The 26,140-nt window shown below is 39.3% G+C and overlaps 1 protein-coding gene across 1 annotated transcript in view; it reads left to right on the top strand.

The window, feature by feature from the left end:
- Nucleotides 1-26,140, top strand: part of SLC9A9 (solute carrier family 9 member A9) — a 208,924-nt gene that overhangs the window by 3,315 nt on the left and 179,469 nt on the right. The window contains exons 2-4 of the mRNA XM_085298643.1: nucleotides 5,627-5,829; nucleotides 10,843-10,920; nucleotides 11,540-11,616. Of these exons, the coding sequence (XP_085154769.1) occupies nucleotides 5,627-5,829; nucleotides 10,843-10,920; nucleotides 11,540-11,616 (358 nt within the window). The remainder of the gene's footprint in view (nucleotides 1-5,626; nucleotides 5,830-10,842; nucleotides 10,921-11,539; nucleotides 11,617-26,140) is intronic.

Raw genomic sequence — 26,140 nt, 5'->3', positions numbered from 1 at the left:
ACAMAGATATATGTATATATGAATTTCAAGATAGTCAGTTTGAAACTCTTTATATAATCAAGGGAGCTTTGTTTGTTCATTCTGGCACCAAATTGAAAAATCAGTTACTCACAAATAAGGATAAAGAATGTGAACTTACCTGCCTACAGAGCTAGCTCAGTGAAATACTGACTGAAGCACTGGAATTTCTAATCCTCCCCAGAATTTAGGTATCAGGGCTACATGCAGGTGCTACCAGTTACATGTGATTAGGCAGCCAGAACTAATCCCTACCAAAAGAAGGCACAGGCACAAGCACCCACTATTGGCAAGAAAATCTGTGCCCTTTTATCTGCTAGGTTAATTAGCAGCTTCCGTGGAAGATGATTCTCAGCTGGAATAGATTTCACCCCCAGGGAATGTGTAATACTGATGAGGGTGGAGGTGRAGCTGGTCAAGGGCACACCTGCCTTCCAAATTGTGCTTCTGGGGAGCTGTTCATGGGAGACTGGAAGGAAGACATAAAAAATATGAATGACACAGAACACGGTCATTGCAGCTCTCAAAAGAGAGAACTGGATCCCTGCTGGAGTGGCTAGAGATGGTTCCTGCAGTTTTGAGCAGTAGACTTTAGGGATGGGATCGGAGCTCTACCATGCTCTCTCTTTTTTTTTTTTTCCAGTTGTTGGTTGACCCTTGGCAGCTGTGCGATGGGAATGCCAGCTCATGGCAGCTCGCACTCAGCCTTTTCTGAGGATCCCATGAAATGTGTGTGGAAGAGTGGCATGTAATCAGAGTTCTTGATTCAGCTCTGGTGGAGATGTCCAGTCATTAGGCAATATGATTCTTACACTTCCTAAATCCATTYCTGCCTTCTTGTGCAGATTGGTTATGGTTTCATTCAGATTATGAATGTTTTGCGTACCCCTAATTCTCAGAGGCAGCAGTGGATGCAACGAGTCCCAGAGAGTGAGATCTCAAGTCCTGGGTAGAATAACGAAGATGATGATACATTAATTTTTTGTCTTCCTCACTGCAACGTTGATAACGAAGAAAACTTGTCAAGACCCAGAGTAAAGCGTAGGAAAATTGACATGTTATAGTGGGTAGATGAAGCATTCTCAAGTAGGTAGGTGACAGCATTCTTAAGCTAAATAAAGAATTTTTGAAGAAATTCTAAAATAGTTGGGAAAATAAAGTTATGGACAAAACTGCATCCCTGAGTGCCTTTCCTTAGCCAAGCATTTAACAACAGACTAGACAGAATCCCAGTCCTGTTTGGCTCAGCAGTTTAGTATAGGTGCCTTAAGAAGACCCTTCCAATACTATTACCTATGATCAGAGATTTTATCCTGCTTCCACYGAAAAGACTGAAAAAACTTCATTGCCTTCAATAGAAACATGACTGGGCTCTAGTTAGAGTAAGATTTTGTTGCAGGGAGAGCTCACTGCAAAGGACAATTCATGTTTTTTTAAAAAAAACTTGTAATATTAGTTACACCTTTTTCTATTTCAATCCAGCTTTGAAATAAATGTGCTTTAAAAATGAATTCAGTAAACCCTCGTATTAAATATACGTYAATACATTAAAATGCATTAAATAAAAGGAAGCTGAAATGAAAACATTTATAAGATTTGGACTCCTAGAACACAGGGTACGCTGTGCTGAGTACACTCAAGTTCAGCCTTCCATGATAAGCTTCTGCATTCACAATTACCTTCATTCTTAACTGATGTGACGCTATTTGAAACGTTTTTCTTCTCACTAACAGTGCATTAGTATGCTACCTACTTTTGATGTTAAGTAACTGCTGATGCAGTATCATTCCTGATTGATCTTGAGAGAGTTTTGACTACTAAATTCCTAGCCTTCCATGATAAAGTCAGATTTTCTGTGTGCGCCCCTATGACAAAACAGAATGAGGTGGTGTTATTTGTACTAAAGGTGTATTTTTACGTATTAAGTCCATATAAATTTTGAGAATAGTTTCATGTTTAGTATTCTGCCATGGAAACACTGATTGCAAGGAAACTAGAAATTATTACTCTTTTTCATATTAGATTCATTCCAAATGACTATGATTTTTCCTAAGTGTTCTTTTTAAATGAACTATAARTAATGTTTTGGAAGATACATTACAAAATCATGATTTCACTTTGGAAGGTGAAGTAGTAAGAGTAAAAGTACATTATATATAGACCTAGTTAGAAAGGAATTATTTCTGTTAGAATATAATCTGGGCTCCTGAATTCTATTGCAAAATAATTAAATAATGATTTAAAGCAGAAAATGCATTCCATAAATGTTACATGAACTCAGATATTAAATACTGTCTTCCCAGATATTTTATACCCCATGATTTYTATATAGAGTGTTTGGCACATTTCTTATTACTTAAGGAACCATAGGATTCTATCACCTATATGGATTCCTGCAACATAGTATAGTGATACAGCAATTGTCTTTGATAGATCCTTCTGCACAGCACTTGAGAATTTTCCGAATCAACCCATCAGTACGGATACCATCCCGATTTTGTTCAAATCTATCCTATTATTTCTATGATCTTCGCCACAAGGAGCACAAAGCCCCATCAATGCCCTGAGAGCACTGAATGTTAGAATCTGCTCCAATGTCATTACTCCAACATATGGATGGAGTACGTACGTGTGTGCGCTCTGGAGACTCTTAAAATGTCATTGTTATTTCTGTTGCACTGCCATTAAGTATCTTGGTGGCTCAGTACATTATCCTGATCTGGACTCCATCTGAGAGTAAGATCCAAAGCTGGGAGAAGAAAAAGCAAAAAGCAGGAGTGAATTCTAGTTTGAGATCATGGCTAAAGATAACATTTTGTCAGAATACAGATTAAGAGCAGGCCTTCTCTATTATGTTGTAAACTTGACACTATTGTTTGCAATAATTTGCCCACACAATTTATAGCAAAGGCATTAATGTAATAGAGCACATTAGTTCTCATTTTTAAAAATATCTAACAATCTGGTTCAAAGCATATGTTACACAAGCAGATACAACAAACTTTCTAGGAATCTCAAAACAGAGTAGAAAACCATCACCTGCCTACCTGGCAGTAGAGGAGGGACAGTGAAGACAAAGTGTGTCTGCCAGTCTCTACTGATGTCCTTTGAGCAGTTCCARATAGCCTTTCTAGCATGTGTGTAAGTCAGTCAGTAATCAGTTAAACTTCAAAAGCTAAAAAAAAAAATCAGAAAAAGAGCTGCAAATGGTAGACTTTAARCTCCTATTTTTAAAACCAATTTTACGTTTTTAGCACTTCATGATTTTTGAGCTCTCAGTTTAAAATGGCTGCTATTTCCTTACAGTCTTTTGTATGCAGCAGCAGGAGGACTGTTAAGTGTCATACTCTTTCTTGCCAGTATAACAGAAACAAGACTAATAGAAAAAAATATATATCTACATACTTTCGGAAGACATAGTATGAGTATAAGGAGCTAGGTAAGCCTGTCAAGGAAAAGGCAGGAGAATGTGCATGGCAAGTTAATGACAGACACTGTAAAGGAACAAGTAAATATAGAGTCCAGGAAATGCAGCAAGGCAGGAAAAGATGTTGGGTGAGCACAGAAGAATCATCAGTGGGAGATACAAGGAGGGACATATAGAGAAATTTGGTAAGCAGACAAAGAGAGACTGCAGAAGAAAAGAACAAGAAAGTGAAAGAAAAGACAGTGGGATGGGTGACCAGGATGGATCGGCACGTTCTTCTAACCAAACCCTTCTTGCCACCTGGCTATTCTAAACCTGTACCATCTAGTGACTTGATACTGCTTTTGTTAAATTGTGTGTTGCCAAATTGCCCTGTTCCTGACTACACTTCTTCAGTCACAGTCCTTGAACAGGCATTGATGGATGTCTACAAAATGTTTCTGTTACTTGAACATATTAAGTCTATCTAGCATACATTGTGTGATTGGACCAAAAGTTGGAAAAATGAAAGTTTTACATTCCAGACAATGAGAAGGAAGAATTTTGTCCAAACACCAAGTGATTTTTTAAAAAATTTATTTGCAATTTAGTTTGAAAATGAAATAATGTGGTTCTTCTAGAGAAAAAAAAAAAGACCAAAAATCTTGACTRTTTTAACTAATTAATGGTTTCCTGAGTTCTGATTCGTGATTTTGGACATCTGGGACTGACCACTGTAGGAGTCATATTTTACAGTAACATTTACAGTGCTTGCTTACSTTTTCCTAAAAAGTGCTTTCCCCAGAAGTGTTGAGGAATTGTCTTTTACTGCAGCTAGATTATTTGATTTATTGCACCAATGCTATATAACTTCAAAAAGTGGCCTTGGGATTTTCTGCTGCTTATCTAAATCCTGTAGCATTTAAAGAAATCAACCGTACTAAACAAGAGAGACAACAATACAGCTGTTACTCTTTGTGGCATCAATCCAGCTAACTATAAGATTGCCTTACATGTACAGCAGAAATCTGCAATTCAGAGATTTTATGTTCTTACAAACAGCAGTAATAGAGACATTCTATTTATCTAAGCATTTATAACCACTTTTATCACAATGGCATCTGATTGCTGAATAACATTTAAACTTTAACATCATGTTTGTCAGATTCCTATCAGCTATTCCCTGTAACTTATTTCTTACCTTCATTATTAAATATATGTATATAGATGTTTAGATGGCTTCTGTCCATATTTAATCTGAATATTCTTAGCATTTTATGAATATATTCCTAATCAGTAACTTTAACATGTAACATGTTCGTGAACTTCACGACCTGAGGCATATAGGACATTCAAGAAGCATGAAAGTTAAATGTGGAAACCTCATCCAAGTCTCTGATGGTGGAAATTATCTCCAGTARCTTTATCTGGCTAAATCTTTGTCCCCTCTCCTGCAGTATTCTTGCAAACTCCCAAAGAGAAACTTGCACCTCCCAGAGAGAAACGGTAGAAGTATATTYTCCTTTGTTAACCCTAAAGGGAGCCTAAACGATCTTGGATAAGAGTTCTAATTTTTTAATAAACCAGAACCTTAATCCCAATCATAATCTTCCTTTCCTCTTCCCACTTTTATTTTCATTTTCATGCAACCTCATAAATACAGTCTTTTACAGAAACCATAATGTGTCAGTGGATAGTGTGTCAGAGTTTTGTCCCCACAAATGATGTGAGTAAAATCACTACGAGCTCAGCTGATCTATGTGTGCTCAGTGTAGCACTTCCGTTACGTAGTCATGCTCCTTCTCTAAGTATCTGTTGAACTTGTGGTGGTTCAGTAGCTCAGCCAATAACCCCACCAGAATGATTCCAGCAGCTGGATCACAAAACAGGAATACAATTGAGCACATGTCAATCCAGTATTTGTATCCACATTACAACGGAACAGTCATTTCAGAAGAATACTTTACGGTCATACATCAAGTACTGCATGAAGTGTACCTGTGTGAAGGTGGAAGCACTGAGAAAGTGGTGTCCTAGCTATAGTGGAGCAAAGAGGGCAAGTTAATTTTTCTCTAAGTCAATAATTGTAACACATTTGTTAATCTCTTTGCTTTTTTTTTTTTTTTTTTTTTTTTTTTTTTTTTTTTTTTTTTTTTTTTTTTTTNTGTGTGTGTGTGTGTGTGTGTGTGTTTTGTTCTCCAGGCCTTGTAATGGGGTTGATTATACGCTATGCAACAAAACCATCAGATGTTGAAAGTGGAACTGTTTATGAATGTGAAAAGCTGAAATTTGGGCCATCTACTCTACTCATTAATATAACTAACCAAGTGTATGAATATCAGTACAAAAGAGAGATCAGCCATCACAATGTCAATGGCCACCAAGGCAATGCAATGCTTCAAAAGGTAAAAGCTATCTTCTTTCTGTTCTAAACTGTGTAAGATGTTTCTTTCATTTACACACTTGAGAGAGAAAAACAAGTTTCAAGCTAAAATATGACCCAGAGAGTTACAGGCTATTCTGAATTTAGGGTGAGAAAGGTAAGTAAGGAGGGAGAACAGGAAAAGGAAGCAAGATGCAGTAGAAACCTGACTCTCATTCAGTTCTGAGTTCTGAGTTCAGCTGGCTGTATGCGTGAAGCATAATTGCCTGAACTCTCTTACATGACAGTCCTCCCCCCCAGAAAACACGGATTTCATCAGGAGCAGCGGCAGCTGTTCTCTTGGGCCCACCTCACCAGTACTTTATAAACCTCACTGAAATCTTCCGTTGTCTTCTGTCTTAAACGTGGCTTGTTCTGGCAACGTAACACAGGGGAGAGAGTTACCTTCTGTGTACAGCGTGGGTACGGCGTGAGGCCAAACATTTGACATCATGCAAACCTGCRAACAAGTAAACTTCTACGGATGGATTTTTCTAACACTTAAAYGTATTACAGCGCTCTCCTGCGTTCCTGCACCCGTGCAGTAGCGGGGATTTCACTGGCTATCCCCAAGCCTGCAGAGACAGTCATATGGCAATTCTGGCAGGGTGCAAAAGGGGAAGTGCGAGAGGAAGTTTGGAGTCCTTTACAAGGTCATGGCCTTTTTTGTGTTTTCTAGTGTATAACAATTAAATATTTATCTTGTTAGTATTATCTTAATAATTCATATCTTACATTGTTCTTGTTTTATAAGATATTCTTCTCCTAAAACCTCCTGCGTGTTATATGCATGCATGTGCAYAGACATGGACATGTGCACTCTCACACACCCACACAAGTCTACGACCAGAGTTTCGGGTGAGATCTCTACCAGCCAGAAAAGCTAGAGCTGCTGCTGGTCTGGGGGGCAGGGCGGTCAAGTCACGCTAAGCCACAGTGGACTCAACACATTTCCCTCATCAATCACTGGAAAATATTTACAGATAAATCTTGCCAGTATTAAACAGTTCCACTTGAAAAGATATATTGTTACATTACAAAGAGAAATTGTTAAGTTCATATACCTACATTTTCTTTCCTAACCCTTGCAACCTCTACTTCCTGTAACRTTCACTTGCTTAAAAAATGACAACTTAAAAACTTGTGGGTGCAGAGGGACTTTTTAAAAACAGATTTTATGCTCAAAGGCATCAAGTAGTCATATGAAAGTTCTAAGCCCCTCATAAATTACTCTATTTTTACAATACTGAAATATACTACTTTGCTTTTTTCCAAGTATTCTTAATGTTTATCTAGCATAGTAATACGTGATCCAATGGATGATAGTGGTTATCATTAAAACCGCCTTCAGTTAGGCTTAGAAAAGTACCCTGGGGAACTCCGGTACACAAACGTTAGCAGAAGTAGAATTTCACCATCTGATCCTATCGCTTGCTGCTGCAGGACCCTTGTGCGCCTGCTGCTGCTGCTGCTGCTGCTGCTGCTGCTGCTGCTGCTGCTGCTGCTGCTGCTGCAGGCCCCCGTGACTCTCAGAAAGAGCTATCATCTGGTCAAGGGCTATGGGAGCTGCCGGGGTGGAGACAGGAAAGGACTGTGGCACACCAGTCAGGTTTTGCTGAGTCCTCATCCTTTTTCCTGCAAGCTGGTTGCGAGAGATTTGTCTCAGTCAAAGCACGTGTTTGCTTTCCAAGCTATATGTACTAATCTACTACATTTGAACATCTTCACCGAATCARGAATACTGAAGCTGCCTTGTATCGTAAGAAAGGAGGAGCGCACAAATTGCTGTTGCCCTTAAAGGGCATTGCCTGATCTTCTCTTCATAGTCTTTGCTGAAAGGTCCTTAAAAGTCTCAGCTGGGTAGTTAGTACTGTGGATGTCTCYAGATTAAAAGAGAGGGCTCAGCCTACTATTATTTTCATGCCTTTTTCCCTTAAAATGATCTGGCAAATGTCCTCTTAAAAAAAGGGGGGGGGAGTAAGGGGAGAGAGAGGAATTCGACAGCATTTAAGAGACAAAATCGATGCCTGGCAGTCTTCCTGACTATTGCAAAAACAGGGATATAAAAAAATAAAAAGCAGGATTGCACCAAGCTCTAAGGTTTTSTACAACTCCAATTCCCTTTTGACTTCAGGATAAAAGTTTACKAAGTGCATCTATCAGAAAGAATAGTCTGTGCCATGACTTACAAATATCCATCCTTTATAGTACAGTTTATAATAAGAAGACATGCAGTCAGGATTTCTGATGCCTGTAGAAAAAAATACGTTATTTGTGGAATTACTCCCAAAATTAACATTTGARACTGTTAGTTTATAAGGGAAACAAAATTCATTTTCTCTCTTATTTTCCATAAATTTGTCAGCATAGCAAAAGTTGCTAATACATTATTTGCCAGCTAGTTCTTATCAACTTAATAATTCAAAGTAAGCAGAATGAAAAGAAAAAAAGCTGAGCYCTCACTTCCTGTTTATTAAATCAAGCTATCCATTAGTAAGAAGACAGCAGTAATTTTGTAGGCAGATCTTATTCTTTTGAAGCTAAATAATTCATCCAGTATACTGTAGCCATAAAATGTTACTTTATCCAAACAAAGGAGCTGCAAGCCATTGTGCTAATTATATCCCRTCTCTTTTAAAATTTTAAAAATTTTAAAGTTACACAGGCTTATTAAAATAAGGTTTTKCTCCAGCAATGTTGTGGTTTTAAACTTCTGTTTTACTGAAATTTACTTGAAATGAAGTGCAGTGGCTGAACATCACCATTGCTCTTTCTCTCTCTGCCTGAAGCTGGTGGCAGATCGGACCAGTGTGCTGGTAAGAGCCGAGAAAAGAAGTTTTTGCCTTGCCTAATGTCACATGCTTTATAGCATTATTTACTTGTATATTATTTTGCAGTTTGCAAAAATGCAAAAATCTGTGTGATGTGTATAAAATACAGTGTTAGCTGATCAATACACTATTTGAACTCGGGATGCATTAGCAGTTTTGCAACACCTCAATACCTGCAATGGCAGTCAGGAATCAGAATCACATATGGTGACCGAAATGGTTTACATTTTCTACTGTGTTTTGATCTTTTTCTACTGTACTTAGACCATGGTGTCTTCATCCATTTAAGGGAAAGTTATGCTAGCATAAAGTTGGTTTGCCTGGCTTTTATGCCAACCATTTATCCCCTTCTCATGCCTGGAACACACAAGAAAGGAGAGTCAGCTGCTTTCTGACGATGGAGCTAAATCGTTCTCTATCATCAGTTGCTTGCTGAAGGACAGTCCCAGAGCCTGCTACTGACTCATACAGATCAATTCCCTCTGTATGCAAGTGCAAATGCACCAGGAGAACGTGAAGAACATATTAACTATCTCTTCTGAGAACAGATTTATGCTGAACATAATCTAGGCCAAAATTCTTAAAAATGTAATTTGTTTCCAAAAGACTGTTTATTATATGCACATCCTCTATTACATTGAGCTCAAATCCTTCACCTAGCAGCTTTTCATAGAAATTATGCAGATTTCATACTTCACTGAAAGAGGAATAATTCACTAGCTCTCTGACTAGTACTGGTGTAGTTTCTCTGAAGTAAACAAATTCACAGCACTTTATACCAGCTGAGGATCTGACATTATAAGAATATACTTACATAAGTATTTATAATGTCAGATCTTCAGCTGGATCTTGAGACTATTCCAAGAATATTCCAAGTCTGAATAACATCCCCTCAGTTCTGAAAGCAAATAGCAGCTCAGTTATTTCCTGGAAGAAAATATTTCAGTTTCATTGCTATGACGATATGACTTGCAATGTCAGCACAGATAGAAAAAACAACACATTAGTAAGGATATTATCAGTAAATCAGTTGATCTGCTAATAATTAAGCACATCACACACTTAAGTAAGGATATTATTGGTAAATCAGTTGAGCTGCTAATAATTCAGCATATCACAAAACATTTAAATTGAATAAACTCTTCTAAAAGAAGTGTCAAAACCTTTAAATCTGGACGAAAAGGCTTCATGCCATTTGTGAACTTCAAATTTCATCAGGAAGTGCTTTTGCAGGAAAGGACAATTTGYGCCTTGCAAACTTACATTTTGTTAGCAAGTAGAAACAGCCAGTTACTGTGGAAAGCCTAGAACTTGTTTTGTTGTAGTCAGTCTAAACTGATGGACTGGACTGGACAGACTATATTTTACTAGATGTGTTATGAGGGAAAAGAATCCAGTCAGTGGATTGATTGAGAAACTTTAGAACAACAGGAGCTTGTGCGGGCAGTTGCGTAGACCTGATTGTATGTCTCGTCCAAGTTGTATTACCTAACAMCATGGATTTTCTTTACTGTTAAAATTTGAAGTGAAACTTAGCACTCTTGATTACTTTTAGGTTAACTTAYCATGAAGGAATGAAGATGGTCTAGATGTGCACACTTCTCACGTGGAGTAGTGCAAGAAAGCATATACTGTTAGCTGATAACCAGCAGCTCATTAAGCAACATTAGCAGGCTCTATCGGTACATAACAGAGATGGTTTGAGAGAAACATTACTTTGGACTTCTGGTAGTGCAGGTATTTTCTGTTACTGCCACTCTGTGGGCAGGAAATTGAGGCAGAAGGTTGTGCCTTTCCTGAGACGAACAGGAAGCCTGTGTCTGAACCACGGCTCTCAAGTTGCATGGTCTGAAGTGCAGGTACTTACTGCCAGATGTAGCATCACTTGTAGGTGTTCCGGTTAGACCAGCGCATGGCAAATTTCCTCCTAGTTAATATTTTAAACATTCAAGTAGAATTATATACATATATATATATATGTATATATATAAGCAGTAGGGAAATACACGTTCATAACTGAATAATATTCTGACCTCCAGATGTTTATGTGTGACTCATTAAAGCTGACACTGAGATAAATCCTKACAAGAAGGTACAATTAAAAGCTATCCTATCAAATGAAATGCTGATTTCTCCTTACATTTTCTTTTTTTTCTTTCTGACAGATGACATTTGATCCTTCCATCTTCTTCAACATTTTGCTGCCACCCATTATATTTCATGCTGGATATAGTTTAAAAAAGGTATGTGCTTCTTTATTATGTTACAGAAGTAGGTGAATGTGATTGCTACTTTGTAGATCCAGCAGGCCAGTGACACAGAAAAGTCAGTTAATAATTATATTGCATGGCAATAATCTTAAAAGAGCGGGAGAATATGACAGACAACGGACCTTATTCTGCTCCCGTTTTGCACCTGTGTGAAGCTTTGATTGTGCCGTTTGTAACATCTGGGCATACTGCAGTGGTCAGAAGAGGCCACTTTGAACCTGGTGACACAGCATGTAGACAGCAGCCTATCAGAGTTTCATACGATCGTGGACTTAGTGTATGCAAGGGATGTGATTACGGTAATGCTTGCATCAGATACTGTCAAGCTGAACTTGTGTTATGATACTGGAGCATTTGGCTACATATATAAAAGAGGGAAGTTCAATGGCATTCCAAGCAGCAAAATATGAATCATATTAAATCATATTTTCAAAAGTATCATCTTCTGCAGCCTATATTGTTTCATTTTATTCTGAGCTATTGGCTAGAACAAAGCAAGAATAGATGGAATGGAACTTCTAGGTGCAGTTCTTCAATTTGGCTTTATTGTTCTATTATTAACAAAATGGTTTTTTTTCACTTTCCTCTGCAGAGACATTTTTTTCGTAACCTAGGATCAATTTTAACATACGCTTTCTTGGGAACTGCTATCTCTTGCATTGTGATAGGGTAAGTGATTGCCTTCTGTTATTATTATTATTAGCATTATGGAAGTGATTATCAATGCTCTGTATTTTTCCTGATTACAAACTAAACTGCAAAAAGAATTGCTGACTCTGCATGGTCAATATACTTCACAACATGTGAAGCAGATAAAGTAATTCCTTACCAGGGAATGCTGAGATGGAAAAGCCAAGACTTTTAGATAGTAAGTCCTTTCTAAGGCACTCAAGAAATTGCATCCTTCATTTCCGGTTTGTGCCCAGTATAGGTATGAATGGCTTTCTACGATCCTATAGCTTGAACAGCCTGTCCCAAGGACGGGAACCATTGTCTTGTTTGAAATTATGCTTGAAACCAGAATTCCTTCTGCAGRAGAGGAGATGTCTAACAAGAAAGGAAGAATTTTAAATCTTGTGTGGGCATGAAAGGAGGTAACACAGATACCTAGTGGCATATGTATAAAAGAGCTAAGTCATTACTAAGGAAGAGAAGACTGGGGGGGATCTTATCAATGCCTATAAGTACCTGAAGGGAGGGTGTCAAGGGGACGGGGACAAACTCTTTTCAGTTGTCCCGTGTGACAGGACAAGAGGCAATGGGCAGAAATTGAAGCACAGGCAGTTCCGTCTGAACGTGAGGGGGAATTTCTTCCTGTGAGAGTGACAGAGCACTGCAACAGGTTGCCCAGAGAGGTTGTGGAGTCTCCTTCTCTGGAGATATTCAAGGCCCGCCTGGCTGCAGCCCTGTCTAACATGCTCTAGGTGACCCTGCTTGAGCAGGGGGGTTGGACTAGATGATCTCCAGAGGTCCCTTCCAACCTTACCAATTCTACGATTCTAAGGGCCAAGGGAAATTTTTCAATTGAAGGTTTTGCTATAAGCCTCAGTCTCAAACTGCGTGTGAATTTAGCCTGGGTATGACTAAACAGTATCTGCATAAAAAGAGAAAGTGAGAAAAATAAAGGAAATAAAAATCCTGTTTTATTTCCATATTTCAAAAATGAAAAGTTTCTACTTTTGTTTAAAAGTTGTCTAATTAAAGAAAAGTCAGAAATAGATTATATATTTCCATGCCAGCCTGAAGTGGAATTTCTGCTTTTCTGTTTGGTTAGCTCAAGCAAAAGTAAACAAATCATTTAAAAATCCTTTAGGAGCTGAAAAGTGAATGTGTTTCAGAGCATTAATGAATACCATGCAGATACTTCAGCCCTCATGTTCCAGGTGAAAATTAATGACCAGATTTGAATTCTGCAAAAGACTGTATTTGTGCCTGCACAGAGCCTTGGTCTTGCTGGGAGTGTGCAGAATAAAAGTGAAAAAGACTGGTGTTCAGCTTTTAGACTAGGAAACACACTGGATCTTTTAGGATTTACTTGAGGTCCTGGGCTGTGCCAGGTCTGAAATGTACCACTTACATCTCTCTGTGTGTCTGGAAAGACTTATGGAAACACTTCATTTTTTATGAAAGTGCTTTAATTTAAAACTGAAAGCACTTTCAAATTATAGAAGCAACTATTTTTTTTTACTTCTGTCTTCTGACTCCCTTTCTGATGGACCTTTAAGTGAAGATGTACGTGCTGCATCCAAACACATTCTTTCTTACCACTATTGTGAGATGGAACTTTCTCCTTTAATGTCATTTTGATATTAGTAAAACAAGTGATGGACCTATAACCTAGAATTTAATGATTTTATTACAGGGATAGCATCATATCTATCTTGCTATCTTAGATTCCAAATAATCAAGCAGCTTAGAAAGAGTAATGTACCTGGGGCACTATGGCTATTAAATATTCCGCAAGCTATGGTCACTTCAAATATCGGGAGATTTTGCACTCCACAATGAAAAGCAACATTCAAAGTATGATCACCTTCTGTGGTGAAATACAAAGGAATGTAACATCTGCACGTGACTGCTTCCCCTTCACAAGAGAAAAATTCCTAAACATCTGTGGGCTAAGGAGAAAGGATACCTTCCCCTTCAGACATTAACCAGTAACTCAGGGATACAGTATGCCATGTGTCCAGCTTGTCAGAGATGAAAAGTAGAAAAAATGGGTTTTGGAGCTCCCTCTCTTTCTCCAATAGATTTTCTTTTCTTCTTTTAAAGACAGTTAGAGAGGAAGGTGTCTCTGTAGCATAATAAAGTTGCAGATAGTCATATTGCCAGTGATATAGGAGGCCTTATGGGTTGTTATCCATATCCATATCCAAGTGGAAGAGTCAAGGTTTTCCTTCTGAAATTTGGCTTCCCATCAGAAAATGGCACCTCATCCTCTGACTTTTCCTCTTGTTCTCCTTTGGAGAAGGATGTGAGGCAGAAAGCTCTGGAAACCACAGGGTCCTTCTTTTCTAATGGAAACAACCACAGAGTTACAAAACCCTGGAATACGCAGTATTCCACAAAACCACATAGTTAAGCAATCAGAACAATTTACTGCCTGGTTATTTGATGCACCTGAATGTAAGCCCCTCTTTATTTCCCCATGAGGCTCTATGGCTTGTGAGAAAGCCCAAAAGGCGCTTACCTATGCAAAGGATAAAAAGCAGCATTGCAGCACTGCCTGTTGGCGGATGAATGCCTGGATGACATATCTGTGACGATCACAGCTCGGACACTGCACAGCTCACATCTCTCCCCATCTGTGTCTGCAGAAACACGCATCTCAGTAGGACACCAGCTCTTGGAGTTGCTTCTGTTCACAGCCATATAATTCCACTAAGGTTAGAATAATAAACTCAGTAAAATTCTGCATCCTGATAATACTTTGAGCTGAATGCTGACGTATCACTGAGATGACATGGTTTCTGAATCTCATTAGGACTACTCCTGTGCTTCCTCTCATTTAACCACTGGGCATTTCTCTCTTTTAAGCCAATTGTTAAAAGCTCTGTGAAACTACAGAAGAGCATCAGGACTGTCCAGCCCAGTGAGACCTTTAAATATACATTTGCTCTCGGAGCTCTCACATGAGATATTGCCCTTGGTACTAGGAAAACACCAGAACACCTTTGATAAGCTCGTAAAAAAATAGTTTAACCTAAATTTTCTAATAATGTGTTTTCTGTATCTGTTTTATTTTATCTAAAAAAGAATAAATGAAGATAGACTCTACTATAGCAAGATCTTGTTAGCTTCAGCAATTCTAAGTTCAAGCCCACAGTCAGGGATAAAATCCAAACAAAATCCTAAGAAACAGGAATAAACACTGAGTAGCACTAGTCTTTGTACTGTGTTCATACAAACCCACAACTCCCACTGAAATCATTGTACAGAGGCAGATAATATTTGCAGAATAAGGCCTACTGACTAAGAAGCATGTTTGCATAATGCACGCATCAGGACAAGAATGAAATGTGTACATGAAGAAGAAAAGAAGATAATATAAAAACTTTACGGAAGCGAAGGAAAAAAAGTCATAAAAGAAATATCCTAAGATAGAAGGGATGAAGAATTATAACTGTTGTTACAACAGAAAGGGGGAAAAAATGAAGTACTTCTAGACTGCGTTGCAGTAGACAAATATTTTTGCATAGGTTGATTGAAATGTGTGTACTGTTTACTTTTTATTCTGTATGCACCACACACACACACATATATGTGTACAATACTTGAATACATATAAGCTCCGTGTCTGCSTATCTGCAGCCTTCCACCGGGTCTGAGCTCTCCCCGTTTCAGTGAATGCCAAAGCACCCCACTGTGAACTCCCTCTGTGGGGCTTGCTCTAGTGACAGTGTCTGCACAGTAACAGGACCAGACTTCTCTTTGTAAACCAGGAACAGCTGGGGAATACCATAAAGAAAGAACCCATACATCATTTCGATTGTGCAAATGCTCAGAGCCCTAAGAAGCTGCCCTGGACAAGGAAGACAATGGTGCCTGTTTCCTCATTGTAAATCTTTGCTTTTGTAGCAAGGATATCAGGAAAGAGGAACTATGAAGAATTTGAATATTTGAATCAAATATTCTCATCGATGGCAGGGGAAGGAGAGGTAAAGGGCACTTTTTTTGTTGTTGTTTTTTTTGGGTTTTTTTTTTTTTTGTTTTTTGGTTTTTTTTTTAGTGTAGGCAGTGCTCAGACATTATTACTTTCAAGTAAATGCCTGGCCATGTTATTAGTAATATTCCTAGCTACTTCACACATCCATTTTAGAACCCCAAAACTCTCCTAGATGGGCCAAATGCTGCCCTTCGCATCAAGTCTGCCTAGCAAGGCTGTAYGCAAAGAGATCTCAGAAGGGAGAGAAGAAATCCCCCCCCCCCTTCCAACTCATGCAGACTCTGCAGAATTGCTGCAGAACTCGCGTCCCCCACGGTGAACAGAGTCTGCCGGCTCTGGCTCTGCAGGATAAAAGACCCAGTTCCTCAACAAAACTTTTCCACATTAACAATCTCAGCTTCCAGTCACCTGAATAATAGTGTAGGATGATTGGTGAAACAGCTCTGTTACTCCAAAGAAAAAATCATACAGGTTCAGCCTCTCTGAGGCCTTCTCAGAGGGAGGAGAATAGTCCTTTGCTGTAGCAGGCTACTTGAGTTGCACAGACACGGAGAAAAAATTTAGCTTGGAAGCAACTTCTGGGGGTCTTGACAAGAGTCCAACCTCCTAACAAGAGCATGGCTGACTTCAAATTTAAATCTGGTCGCTCAGGACCTTGTCCACTTGAGTTTTTAAATAGCTCCAAGAATGAGGATTCCACTGCCTTTCTTGCCAACCTGTTCCAGTACTTAACTACTTGCTTTATGAATATTTTTTATTATATCCAGTTGGAATTTCCCTTGCTGCAACTTATAACCATTGCCTCCCATCCTTTCACTGTGCACCTCTMCGAAATCTGGCTTCATCTTCTTTATAACCCTTTAGTTGAAGACAGCAGTTAGCTCCCCCTTAGCCTTCTCTTCTCTTCTCCACACTGAACAAACTCAGCCGTCTCTCCTCTGATGCCATATCTACCAGCTCCCAAGCTACCTTCGTGGTTCTCTGCTGGACTATCTCTGGTCAGTATCTTTCTTGCAGTGGGGGGTCCAAAATTGGGCACATTATTCCAGCTGCACCCTCACAAGTGMAGAGACTAATCACTTCTCTTGACTTACTCAGTACACTTTGATGAACACAACCTCGCTGGCAGTTAGCCTTCACCACTGCAAGGACACACTTCTGATTCGTGTTCAACCTGAAGTCCTCAGGACTCCTCGTGTTTTTTTGCAGATAGCTACRTAGTCATGGTGCTGTGCATACTGTTGCATGGGGCATTTCCATCCATGTAAAATGTATCTGGAGTATTAGTTGCATATTGGTGTCTGTTAGCTGAAGCTGAGCTGATGCTGCTCAGTGAGCCTGAGTTTGACTGCTGGAAAGTGATGTGAACCTACTTTTTCTCTCTGTTTTTCTTTTAATAAGTAGGTACAATTAAACTGTAAATTTAAATTTAGCTGCTTTAAGAAACGGTGTTCTCCTCTCTTAGGTTTTATTTTTAATAAACTCTGCTGATCTGATGGGCTGTATCTTCCAGAATTGACACCTCTGGTAGGTATTTTCAGTTTTAATACTGGAAGAGTATTCAAGTAATTAGAAAAACCTTGACACTGATAACAACCTATCAGAGCAACATATGGGGGACAGAGTGGCAGAGGGAGCAGAGATTTGTATTTTTTCTCTCTTGAAATGATATTCACTTCTTAGATCAGCATCCCCATCCCGACAGAACCAAGCTGTCTGTGCACAGAAGCACTGATTATTTTTATAACATTGCCTCTATATGGGATTTTTTACTTGGTTTCACTTCGATTCTCTGAAATTGCAATGCCAATAACACATTTTATATATTCAAAATGCAGCATGTTTTCATTCACTTATATTTTTCTGGACTGTCTAGTACGCTTGGCAAGGCCTGATTTTCCTGGAATTTAAAACTCCRTGAATGTGCAACTCAAATAGCGAAAGTATTTGCAGATGACTTAGGCCAAGCTTGATCTGTCTTCATGGCAGCAGTGAGAATTTTGTTTGAATAAAGCTGAGTTAAAAAGATAGGCTTTGGCTCTGAAAGATTAGAGTAACTGCAGTTTCAAGACAGGGGAGTGATGAAGTACAAACAGCTAGTAAATAAGTGTTAGGAACCTGAGACCTTTCAAGATCATCACTGTTGCCTGTTCATAATGAAGTTTGTAATAGCATAGCAGTTTACACCAAAAAATATCTGCTACCTTCTTGATTTCACCTTCRTATTAAATTTATTTCAAGGAGTGTGCTGTTAGGCTGAAGATTTATACCTGGCTTTAGTCTGGTAGCAGAAGAGCATAAAGGCTACAATAGACACTATTTAAACATGGATGTTTACTCTTTTCCATGAACTCCAYTCCTGCTTTTGACAATAAATTATCAAAAAAGAAAATAAATTTTTGTAAAATTCACAGCATAATTGTGAGGCAAAAAAGCAGTCACATAAAATTCTGCATTTTTAAAAATGTTCAGGATGAACAGAAGACGTCTTTGTGCAGAAGTAACGGTGGAAAAACCACGTGCCGAGAAAAAGCAAAAGAAAAAAGTAAAAAGCAGGAAGGGACACAGTTGTAGCTATTTCCATCAAAYGCATTTCCATCAAACGCATATGCCTAAATGTGGATAATGGCCTAATGTGGACAATGGGACTAAAAAAGTCCCCTTGTACGATATGTCTTTAATAGCTAACTTATTTAAAGTTCATTTCAGTTTTATGGCATCTTCTCTTAGCAGTTTGGTACTTTCTTGTATTAAATCCATTTACTCCAAAGATTAAACCCTTGAACAGTAATTTATTGTCTTTATTCAACAAATATGCAAAGTTCTTTGAAGAATGGAAATACCCTGAAAAGCTGGCAAATGTATGCCTCTGCCTCTAAACTTAATGGAAAAGGGGAAGGRTATTCCATACTCTAATACAAAAATAGGTCAAGGTATTTCTCCAGTGCATGTTAATGGTGTGTAAAATTTGAAGTGTCCATCTCCACTTAGAAGGGTAAACTCGTGATGCTCCCTCTGATGAYAGAGCACCCTGGGTTTGGAAGATTTCACCTGCCTGCTGTAGTTTTCCGCCTGTTCTGTAGCACTCTCATTCTTTTTTCTCTTCCTCTGTTCTTTTCCATTTGGCTTCAGGCTCTTGAGATCCTTTCCTCTTTCTAATACTCTGAATGTCTTCTCTCACCATGCTCTGACCTTTACACCCTTATYCTACCATTGCTATCTTCCCCTTTCTACCCATTTTATTTCATCCAGAGAGTCCTCCCTTTTCTCTTGGTAAGCTCCCTGGCAATCACTCACACCTTGCTGCTGTGTGCACTCTGCAATATAATACCTGGTGGGGGGCAGGCAGCAAGCGGATCTTGCACAAAACTTAAGTTGTTGAAGTCTCTGACAAAGGGAGAAAGGCAAAAAAAAAAATYATGTGCCTTTATTTCCCTTTTTACTCATAGATTTTTGATGCTGAAACAGTATTTTTAAGGGGAAAGACGTAAGGGTTTGTTAGCTAATCAGCCTCGCGTATTCTTCACTGTCTAGAGAGGTAAAACCTCTTCGTATTCAAACTAGAGCCAAACTGGTTAGTTTGCCCTGATCACTTCCAGTACTGCTCTGCAAGTGGAAGCATAAGCGTATCAGATTGTTTTATAGTAACAAGAGTTTCAAAGTGGTATTTTAATCAAAAACACTTAGAATCAAAATATTTCTTTTGTGCATCTGTGTTTAACTTTAGAGACTAATACTCTGGACAACTAAGTCTCTCCTGACATTTAAATTAAGGTTTAAGGACTAAGTCTTCATACTTAATTCTCACAGGCAGTCAAAAACCCTTTACCTTAGCATTCTGCAAGTGAATGCTCAAATGAGTGTCACGAATGATCACTGAAAGCAGAGGTCACAACAGAAACATGACCTTGGGAAGYCTGAGGAGAATATTCTTTGGAAGACCGGATGGCTTGACAGTCTTACCTGCCGACCCATTACTGTAGCAGATTTAAAGTTTTGATATCAGTAAGTTACTCTAATACCTTCTAAAAGCCTAAGCAAAAGAAGAAAAACTGTACTTTGCATGTGTTCAGTGGAGCAAAATATAGCTGTGGGGAGTCACTTCATGCTGAGATACTTACCTAACATTTAGAGAACACAGAAATATGTTTCTTATTCTTTCTTTCAAAAAACAGAATCTTAATCATTTTGAGCTGAAAACCAAAACTTTGACTGTATTTGTATTAAAAAAGTGTGTGTATAAAATGTGTATGCATATATACATATGCATGTTTGCATATATACATATATATGAGAGACAAAGAGGTATCAAGAAATATCAAATACTACTCCAAATATTTTTGCAAAAAAAAGGCATAAAATTGTTTTTCCATCATAAGCTTTCTAAGAAACTAGACATTTTCCATTTAGGTGTTCACGCTATCAAAATCCCATTGTTACTTGAAAATGTTTTTTCCTCACTCTTAATTGCACCTTTTCAACAACATATCTTTGTAGCTTGTAAGGGGCAGGCTGAATTTATAGAGAAGTGATAGCTGCAAGAAATGCTCAACCGTTCCYACATGGTTTACACAGATACGGTGCATCCTGCCGTAGCTTTCCGGTCAAAGATTTTGTTCCCTCATCCCTGTCCAACCTGCTTCCAGTAACCTGCTTAATCTTTTTAACCTTAATCCGTATTAAGAGGCAAATTCCTTGCACCATCTGAACAGATTTAAAATTATTATTTAGTAGAAAATGGTCTTTCAAAAAGAAAAGAAACTGTGACGTACACCTGAGTGCTAGCTAGCTCTGGCCTCACAGGAGCATGAGACAGGACAGGTGAAGATATTGCTGCATGTTCAGTAGACACACGTTCCAGTTCCTCACGCGCTCAGCAGCACCCGCCTGAGTAGTTCAATGCTCAGTAGTTACATTTACTGAGCGCTGCATGGCTTTGGGGATTGATTTTCTTTTTTCTAGTTGCATTTTTTCACAGATGCTTTGGTGGTTTGGAAATACCAGATGGCTGCTTAGTTAGATGATGGGTGTGCTCAGTACCACTTGCTGACTGAAGCTTAATGGAATATACAAATGGTGTCTGCTGATCTGAAACAGTATCGAGTTTATACTCCAACTATTCTTTGTCATCTCTGGGCTATGGATAGAYTTTACAACTTGGAAGCTAAATGCTTGTGCTATGTGCTTCAGCAGAGCAAAACCAAATGTTGTTTGGCTTGAACCTAATGCACAATAAGGGCTGTGTGATTCTTCTGGATTTTGGAAACTGTTTCCAAAATGAAAAATGGGGCCAGGTTAAGGGTAACAGGAAAATAGTCAGAGCTCTCTACTTTGTGAACYAAGCAAATAGCTTTACAAGAATTATTAAGTGTTACACCATCTAGCTCTTGCTTTCCCAGAGGATCATTTCCATATTAGTTCAGAAATAGTTCCTCTACAAGAATGGTACTTTTTCCTAATTAAAAGKTTTTTTTTTCTTTTATACAAATGTTCTCACCAAATGATGCAAAGAAAACAGGTCCATCTTTCCTCCACACTCCACCTGCAAATAGYGAGTGTTAATCTCCTCATGGTTGAGAACAAAAACTGGTTTTGGTACTAACAGACTAACATTTTGGTATTAACATTTTTGGGGGGAGTTGGGAGAGAAGGAAAGAGGGATGTCATAAAATATCTTGCTGGTGTAGGTATTAACTGAGGAGAAAGAGGAAAAGTTACACATAGATCAGTAACCATCCCCAGTGGCAGAACAACCCCCTGAACATACTTCAGATGTCTGGCTTTAATAATTTCTGTTAGTCTTTTAAAACCAGATATTCACCCTATAAGTATGATTGGAAATAACAAAGACAAAACCAGTAAGCATTCATTTGAATGCAGCATAACTTATGTAAGTCTACAGTACATGTGTCGGATACTCTTTCCGKTTTTTTGGCTGTTTTCATGTTCCATCATAGAGTGAACATAGGTGTTTTCTTTCAATTTTGGAGCAGTATTGTACCATTTTTGAATCGACTTGTGCAAACTCAACRGGCATAATTTAGATTAAAAATCCAACCAGCTCTCTCCCAGGGTCTCCAAAGAAGGCAGCCTAATACTGAGCCCTGGCAAGAAAAGAATTAGCGTGCTTCGTCATAAATGTGTAGCTCAGTGCTCTAGTGTGGTAGCTTTGATTCTTTATTTAATCTGAATTGAAAAATAATTCTGTTGCAGTCTGTGGAATCGCATGCTGCAACTGACAGCTGCAGTTGTAAGAGGTAATCCCTGGTTATCACTTCTCTTGAAAGATGTTTAACAAATCCCAAAGATGTTAGTAAGGTACAACAGTAGAGAAGTTGGAAAATACACACCCGCTGTGATGTCCAAGTGTAGGAATTTTGCAGAGGGAGTGAAAAAGGGAAGAGACCTTCTCCTTGTCTCAGATATAACTCTCAGAGTTTTAACAGTTCCTAGAGTTTTAAAGTAGTAAAAAGCCCTTACGTGACTGTTGTCAACTGATGGGTAAGAAGCAGTGTTAAAAACAAGATAATGGTATAAAATAGTGTCTCTCACACTAACAGCCACCCTGAGCTGAAAGTTCTTCCAAGAGCACTTTGATGCATTCAAGTATGTGTGTTGGTGCAAATTCAGTCTTAGAATTTGTAGTTGTTTTACAATAAACATAACATTGTTTACTGCAGCTGAGGTGATCATGCAGAAAACTCAGTTTTTCTTCTCAAACAGAAGYGGTAAGAAGCAGACTATAATTATTTGTACCTTCTAGAGAAACCCTTCAGCAGACTAAGGCTATACAAAGAATTGTATTATACAGAACACTAAAGATGTGGGACCTTGGAGACAAACAAGTGCCAAGAGTGCCAAGAGCCTCATCTACAACRAAAAGTATGTTTGATTTAGTATTTGACATTCAGTAGGCTCTCCAGGAAGCCAGCAGAAACTTTTATCAGGCACTTATTTRAAAAACTGGATTTGTTGCAGAATAGGAAAAATACCCAAATCCAGGTATTTCCCCAAGAGGAAACCCCACACTGGKTGGGGGGGAAAGAGTTCTTTGCCATTTTGTCTGTTTTTACAGGTTTTAGACAAATGTTGCCTTGGAAGTTGAAGTTTTTTATTGCCATGAACGTATACTTCTGGATAGATTTCCCAGTATCTTCTTCCCATGATCTTTATGGATCCTTTAAGATCTGGCACCCAATGTGGTCTCCCAATCTGCCATCCCTTATTTCTTTGGCTGCAATCATGCCATACAACAGTGCAACCCAGCTTCCTTGGCTGCAGCTGCTTTTGGAAGTCTCCCAGTTTGCAAGGCTAGTTTCACAGTCCCAAATCAGCCTCAATATTAACTTTCAGRGGAAACATCTTCCTAGACCTGGTGAGATGGAAAATACGCACTCTTTCTGGCCCCGTCTCCTGCTAGTTCTCTGCCATCCTCTGAAATACATAGCCTGTTCCCAGGCTATGGAGGAGATGAAAGCAGGAGAACAAGGAGGTATACTGACTACAGTGTATTCGTTCCATCTTCTACAGCTATTTTTCCATACTAGATGAGAAACCTGCACACATACCATGTGACTGTGGAGAGAGATCTCCAAATGAGCCCATGTTATGCTTTGCTTCAAGACATACATAACTGCATGGCCTTACTAGGTTGTGAGCCATGCCACATGACAAATACACTGCTTCTTTCTGAACTGAGATGGGTAAATGTCATGATTTCTATCATGTATGCAGGAATTTGTGAAATAGTTGCAAAATGCTGCTTCAGGGTGAAAGGTGCAACAGAAATTTAGAACAGAAGAGACTAATCCTATCCTACTCCAGTAGTATTATTTAAATAACATAAGGAGCCTTCCTTCTGCTTCCCAATCTGCTCCAGGTTATTTCTCAGTATTAGCAAGACAATGAATGATCCAAGCTATTCTCTCAGTCTTTGGTCTCATCTCAATACCTGCTGTCTGAGAAGAAATTCCATAGTATTTGACACACTGATAAATACATTTGACTATGTTGATAAATTGGAGCAAGTTCAGTATAGGGCCACCAAAATGACCAGTGGCTGGGGCACTTGTCCTATAAAAAGAGGCTAAAAGAAATGGGCTGGTTTAGACCAGGGAAGAGAGGGCTCTGGGGAGGCTTAATAGCAGCCTTTGATACCTATGAAGCCATCAGAAAGACAAAGCCAGGATCTTCACAGCAGTTTATGGTGGGAGAACAAGATGATATATGGAAAAACTTCTTCAGCATGAAGACTCAACTATTGGGACAGGTTGCCAGAGAGGTTGTGCAGTCTCTATCCTCAACAGTTTTCAAGACTTAACTGCATAAAGCCCTGAGCAGCCTGGTCTGATCTTATAGCTGATCCTGACTTAAGTAGGAGGTCAGACTAGAGGCAACTTGTGATTCCTTTCAACCTGAATTATTGTGTTATTCTTCATGCTATCCATTACATACGTTACCGCAGAACATATTCTGTTACCAGTCTATTCTTTAAGACAGTTTGCACTTTCATCTTTTGTACTATTTTTTTTTTCTTTTGATTCAGTTAGCTTTGGCCCCATCATCCCTCCTTACTCAGCAATTAGCTTCCCAGGCAGTTTTTCCTTTCTCCTCACCTTTTTTTGAAAATATGGAGACTTCAGTAAAAAAAAGTCTTACAGAAGAAAAATGATTGGGATTATCTTGCTTCTTTCTGCATGAAGGACTTTATGCATGAAGATGGATCTTGAAATGCTAATCAGCTCCCATTTGTAGCCAGTTCCAAACTCAGAATAGGAAATAATCTGTAATATACAGATTGGGCTGTTGTTTACTCTTTGCAGCAGCACCTCTCCCCAGCTACATATCTTCTCTCTGGAGCTCAGCAGCAAACAAATTGAAATGTTAAATCACCACAAGCTCCACCCCTGTTTGACCGCTTCTGTACTGGAAGTGTGAGTGCTTTTAGCTCAGTTGTTACATTATGTTCATCTGCACACTGCAAATGTAAGGCAGAATGAGGTCCATGGTARAAAACTTGACATGCTAGAAGACAATGCCTAATAGTGAAACTCTGAAATAAGGTCATATATAGACTAGACACATATGATTGATCATATGTGATACATATGGTCACATATGAGATACACCAYCAAAGGCCTTCTATAACCCATTTCTGATATATGAGAGGATTRCTATTACACAGATTGGAAATTCAAAACAAAATACTTTAAAAAGTTCTCCTATTATTTCTTTCTTTCACCCTTCCTTACAACCTACTCCTTGGTGAAAATAAGGAAAGACGACAGAACAGGGATTACATTCGCAGTTCTGTTCACTGAGCTGTACAGGAAAACATTAAGTGTGTTCCCTGAGAATGACCTGCATTTATTTGATTTTTTGGGAAGTAGATAGTGTGTTTGTGCAGTCTCTATGGAACATACGCATTATAAAACAAAATTAGGAAAGCAAGAAACCTATCTAACATTGCTCATTCCTCTTGCAGATCGTATCATCTGCTCTATGCAGTTGTCCTCCACTATTCACCATGACACAGGTGTAGCTGATTTCTGGTGCTCCCTGAAAGACACCTTGGGGAGGCTGTTCTTCAACACCTTGTGGCACAGAATCACAGAATAATTTAGGTTGAAACTGACCCCAGCATGTCTCTAATCCAATCCCTGGACCAAAACAGGGCTTAACTTCAAACYTAGATCAGGTTGCTCAGTGTTGTCTGGTCAAGTTTTGCTGTATCGCTGTATTGACCTCTGAGGAATGCTATCAGTAACCAAGTGCCACCTGGACATCAAGGCAGGTCAGTGCCTTCTGAGTCCCACACCTCACCACACCCCTCCATGGTGAGGGGCTTGACTTAACCAGCTTTCAGCAATCTTCACATTAGCACTATTTAAACCAAGGAATATTCATCTATACAATCTCTCTTGCCTGACCCAATGGAAATGCAGAAGCTGTACTCTATCAATTGCACAGACTCCAGAATACACAGCATCGTTAGCTTTAAGAGCTAGAGGGCTTACAAATGTACATTGAGTTACCACAGAACCTAGCTTCCTGCCCAAATCTTTACCATCACTTGGCATCTTTCCAAAACAGACTTCTACTGTAGCCAGAAAGAATATTSGTGTTTGGTACTGCGTCAGCCGGTCCACGCAAGAGCCTTACTCACGTTTTCAGTACGCCCCTGAACAAACCCACTACCCGAGCTGAGCTTGGTTTGAACGCTGCGTGCCGGTTCGGTTACACCGTTTGAAAGCCCCCTCCCCACCAGCCGTGCTTTCCACGCGGGAGCAGACGGGTCTTAAAATACAAACAGTGCGAGAAACAGGAAGCGCGCGGGTGCCCCGCCGCAGCGCCCAGCAAAGCGGAGAGAAACCTCCAAATCACGTACCCGCCCGCGCAGGCCGCCGCTCCCCGCGGAAACCCCCGCCCGGCGCCCCGCGGCTTTTTCACACGCAGGCGCCGCCCACGCGCGGCGCCGCCGGGGCCGGGCCGGGGCCGCCGGGCTGCGGCCTCATGGCGCGGTGTGTG

This window comes from Rhea americana, unplaced genomic scaffold, assembly GCF_003343005.1.
Source record: "Rhea americana isolate MKP2758 unplaced genomic scaffold, rheAme1 scaffold_14, whole genome shotgun sequence".
Taxonomy (NCBI): domain Eukaryota; kingdom Metazoa; phylum Chordata; class Aves; order Rheiformes; family Rheidae; genus Rhea; species Rhea americana.
Note: the sequence above shows the minus strand (reverse complement) of the source record. Positions and strands in the feature narration are given on the sequence as shown.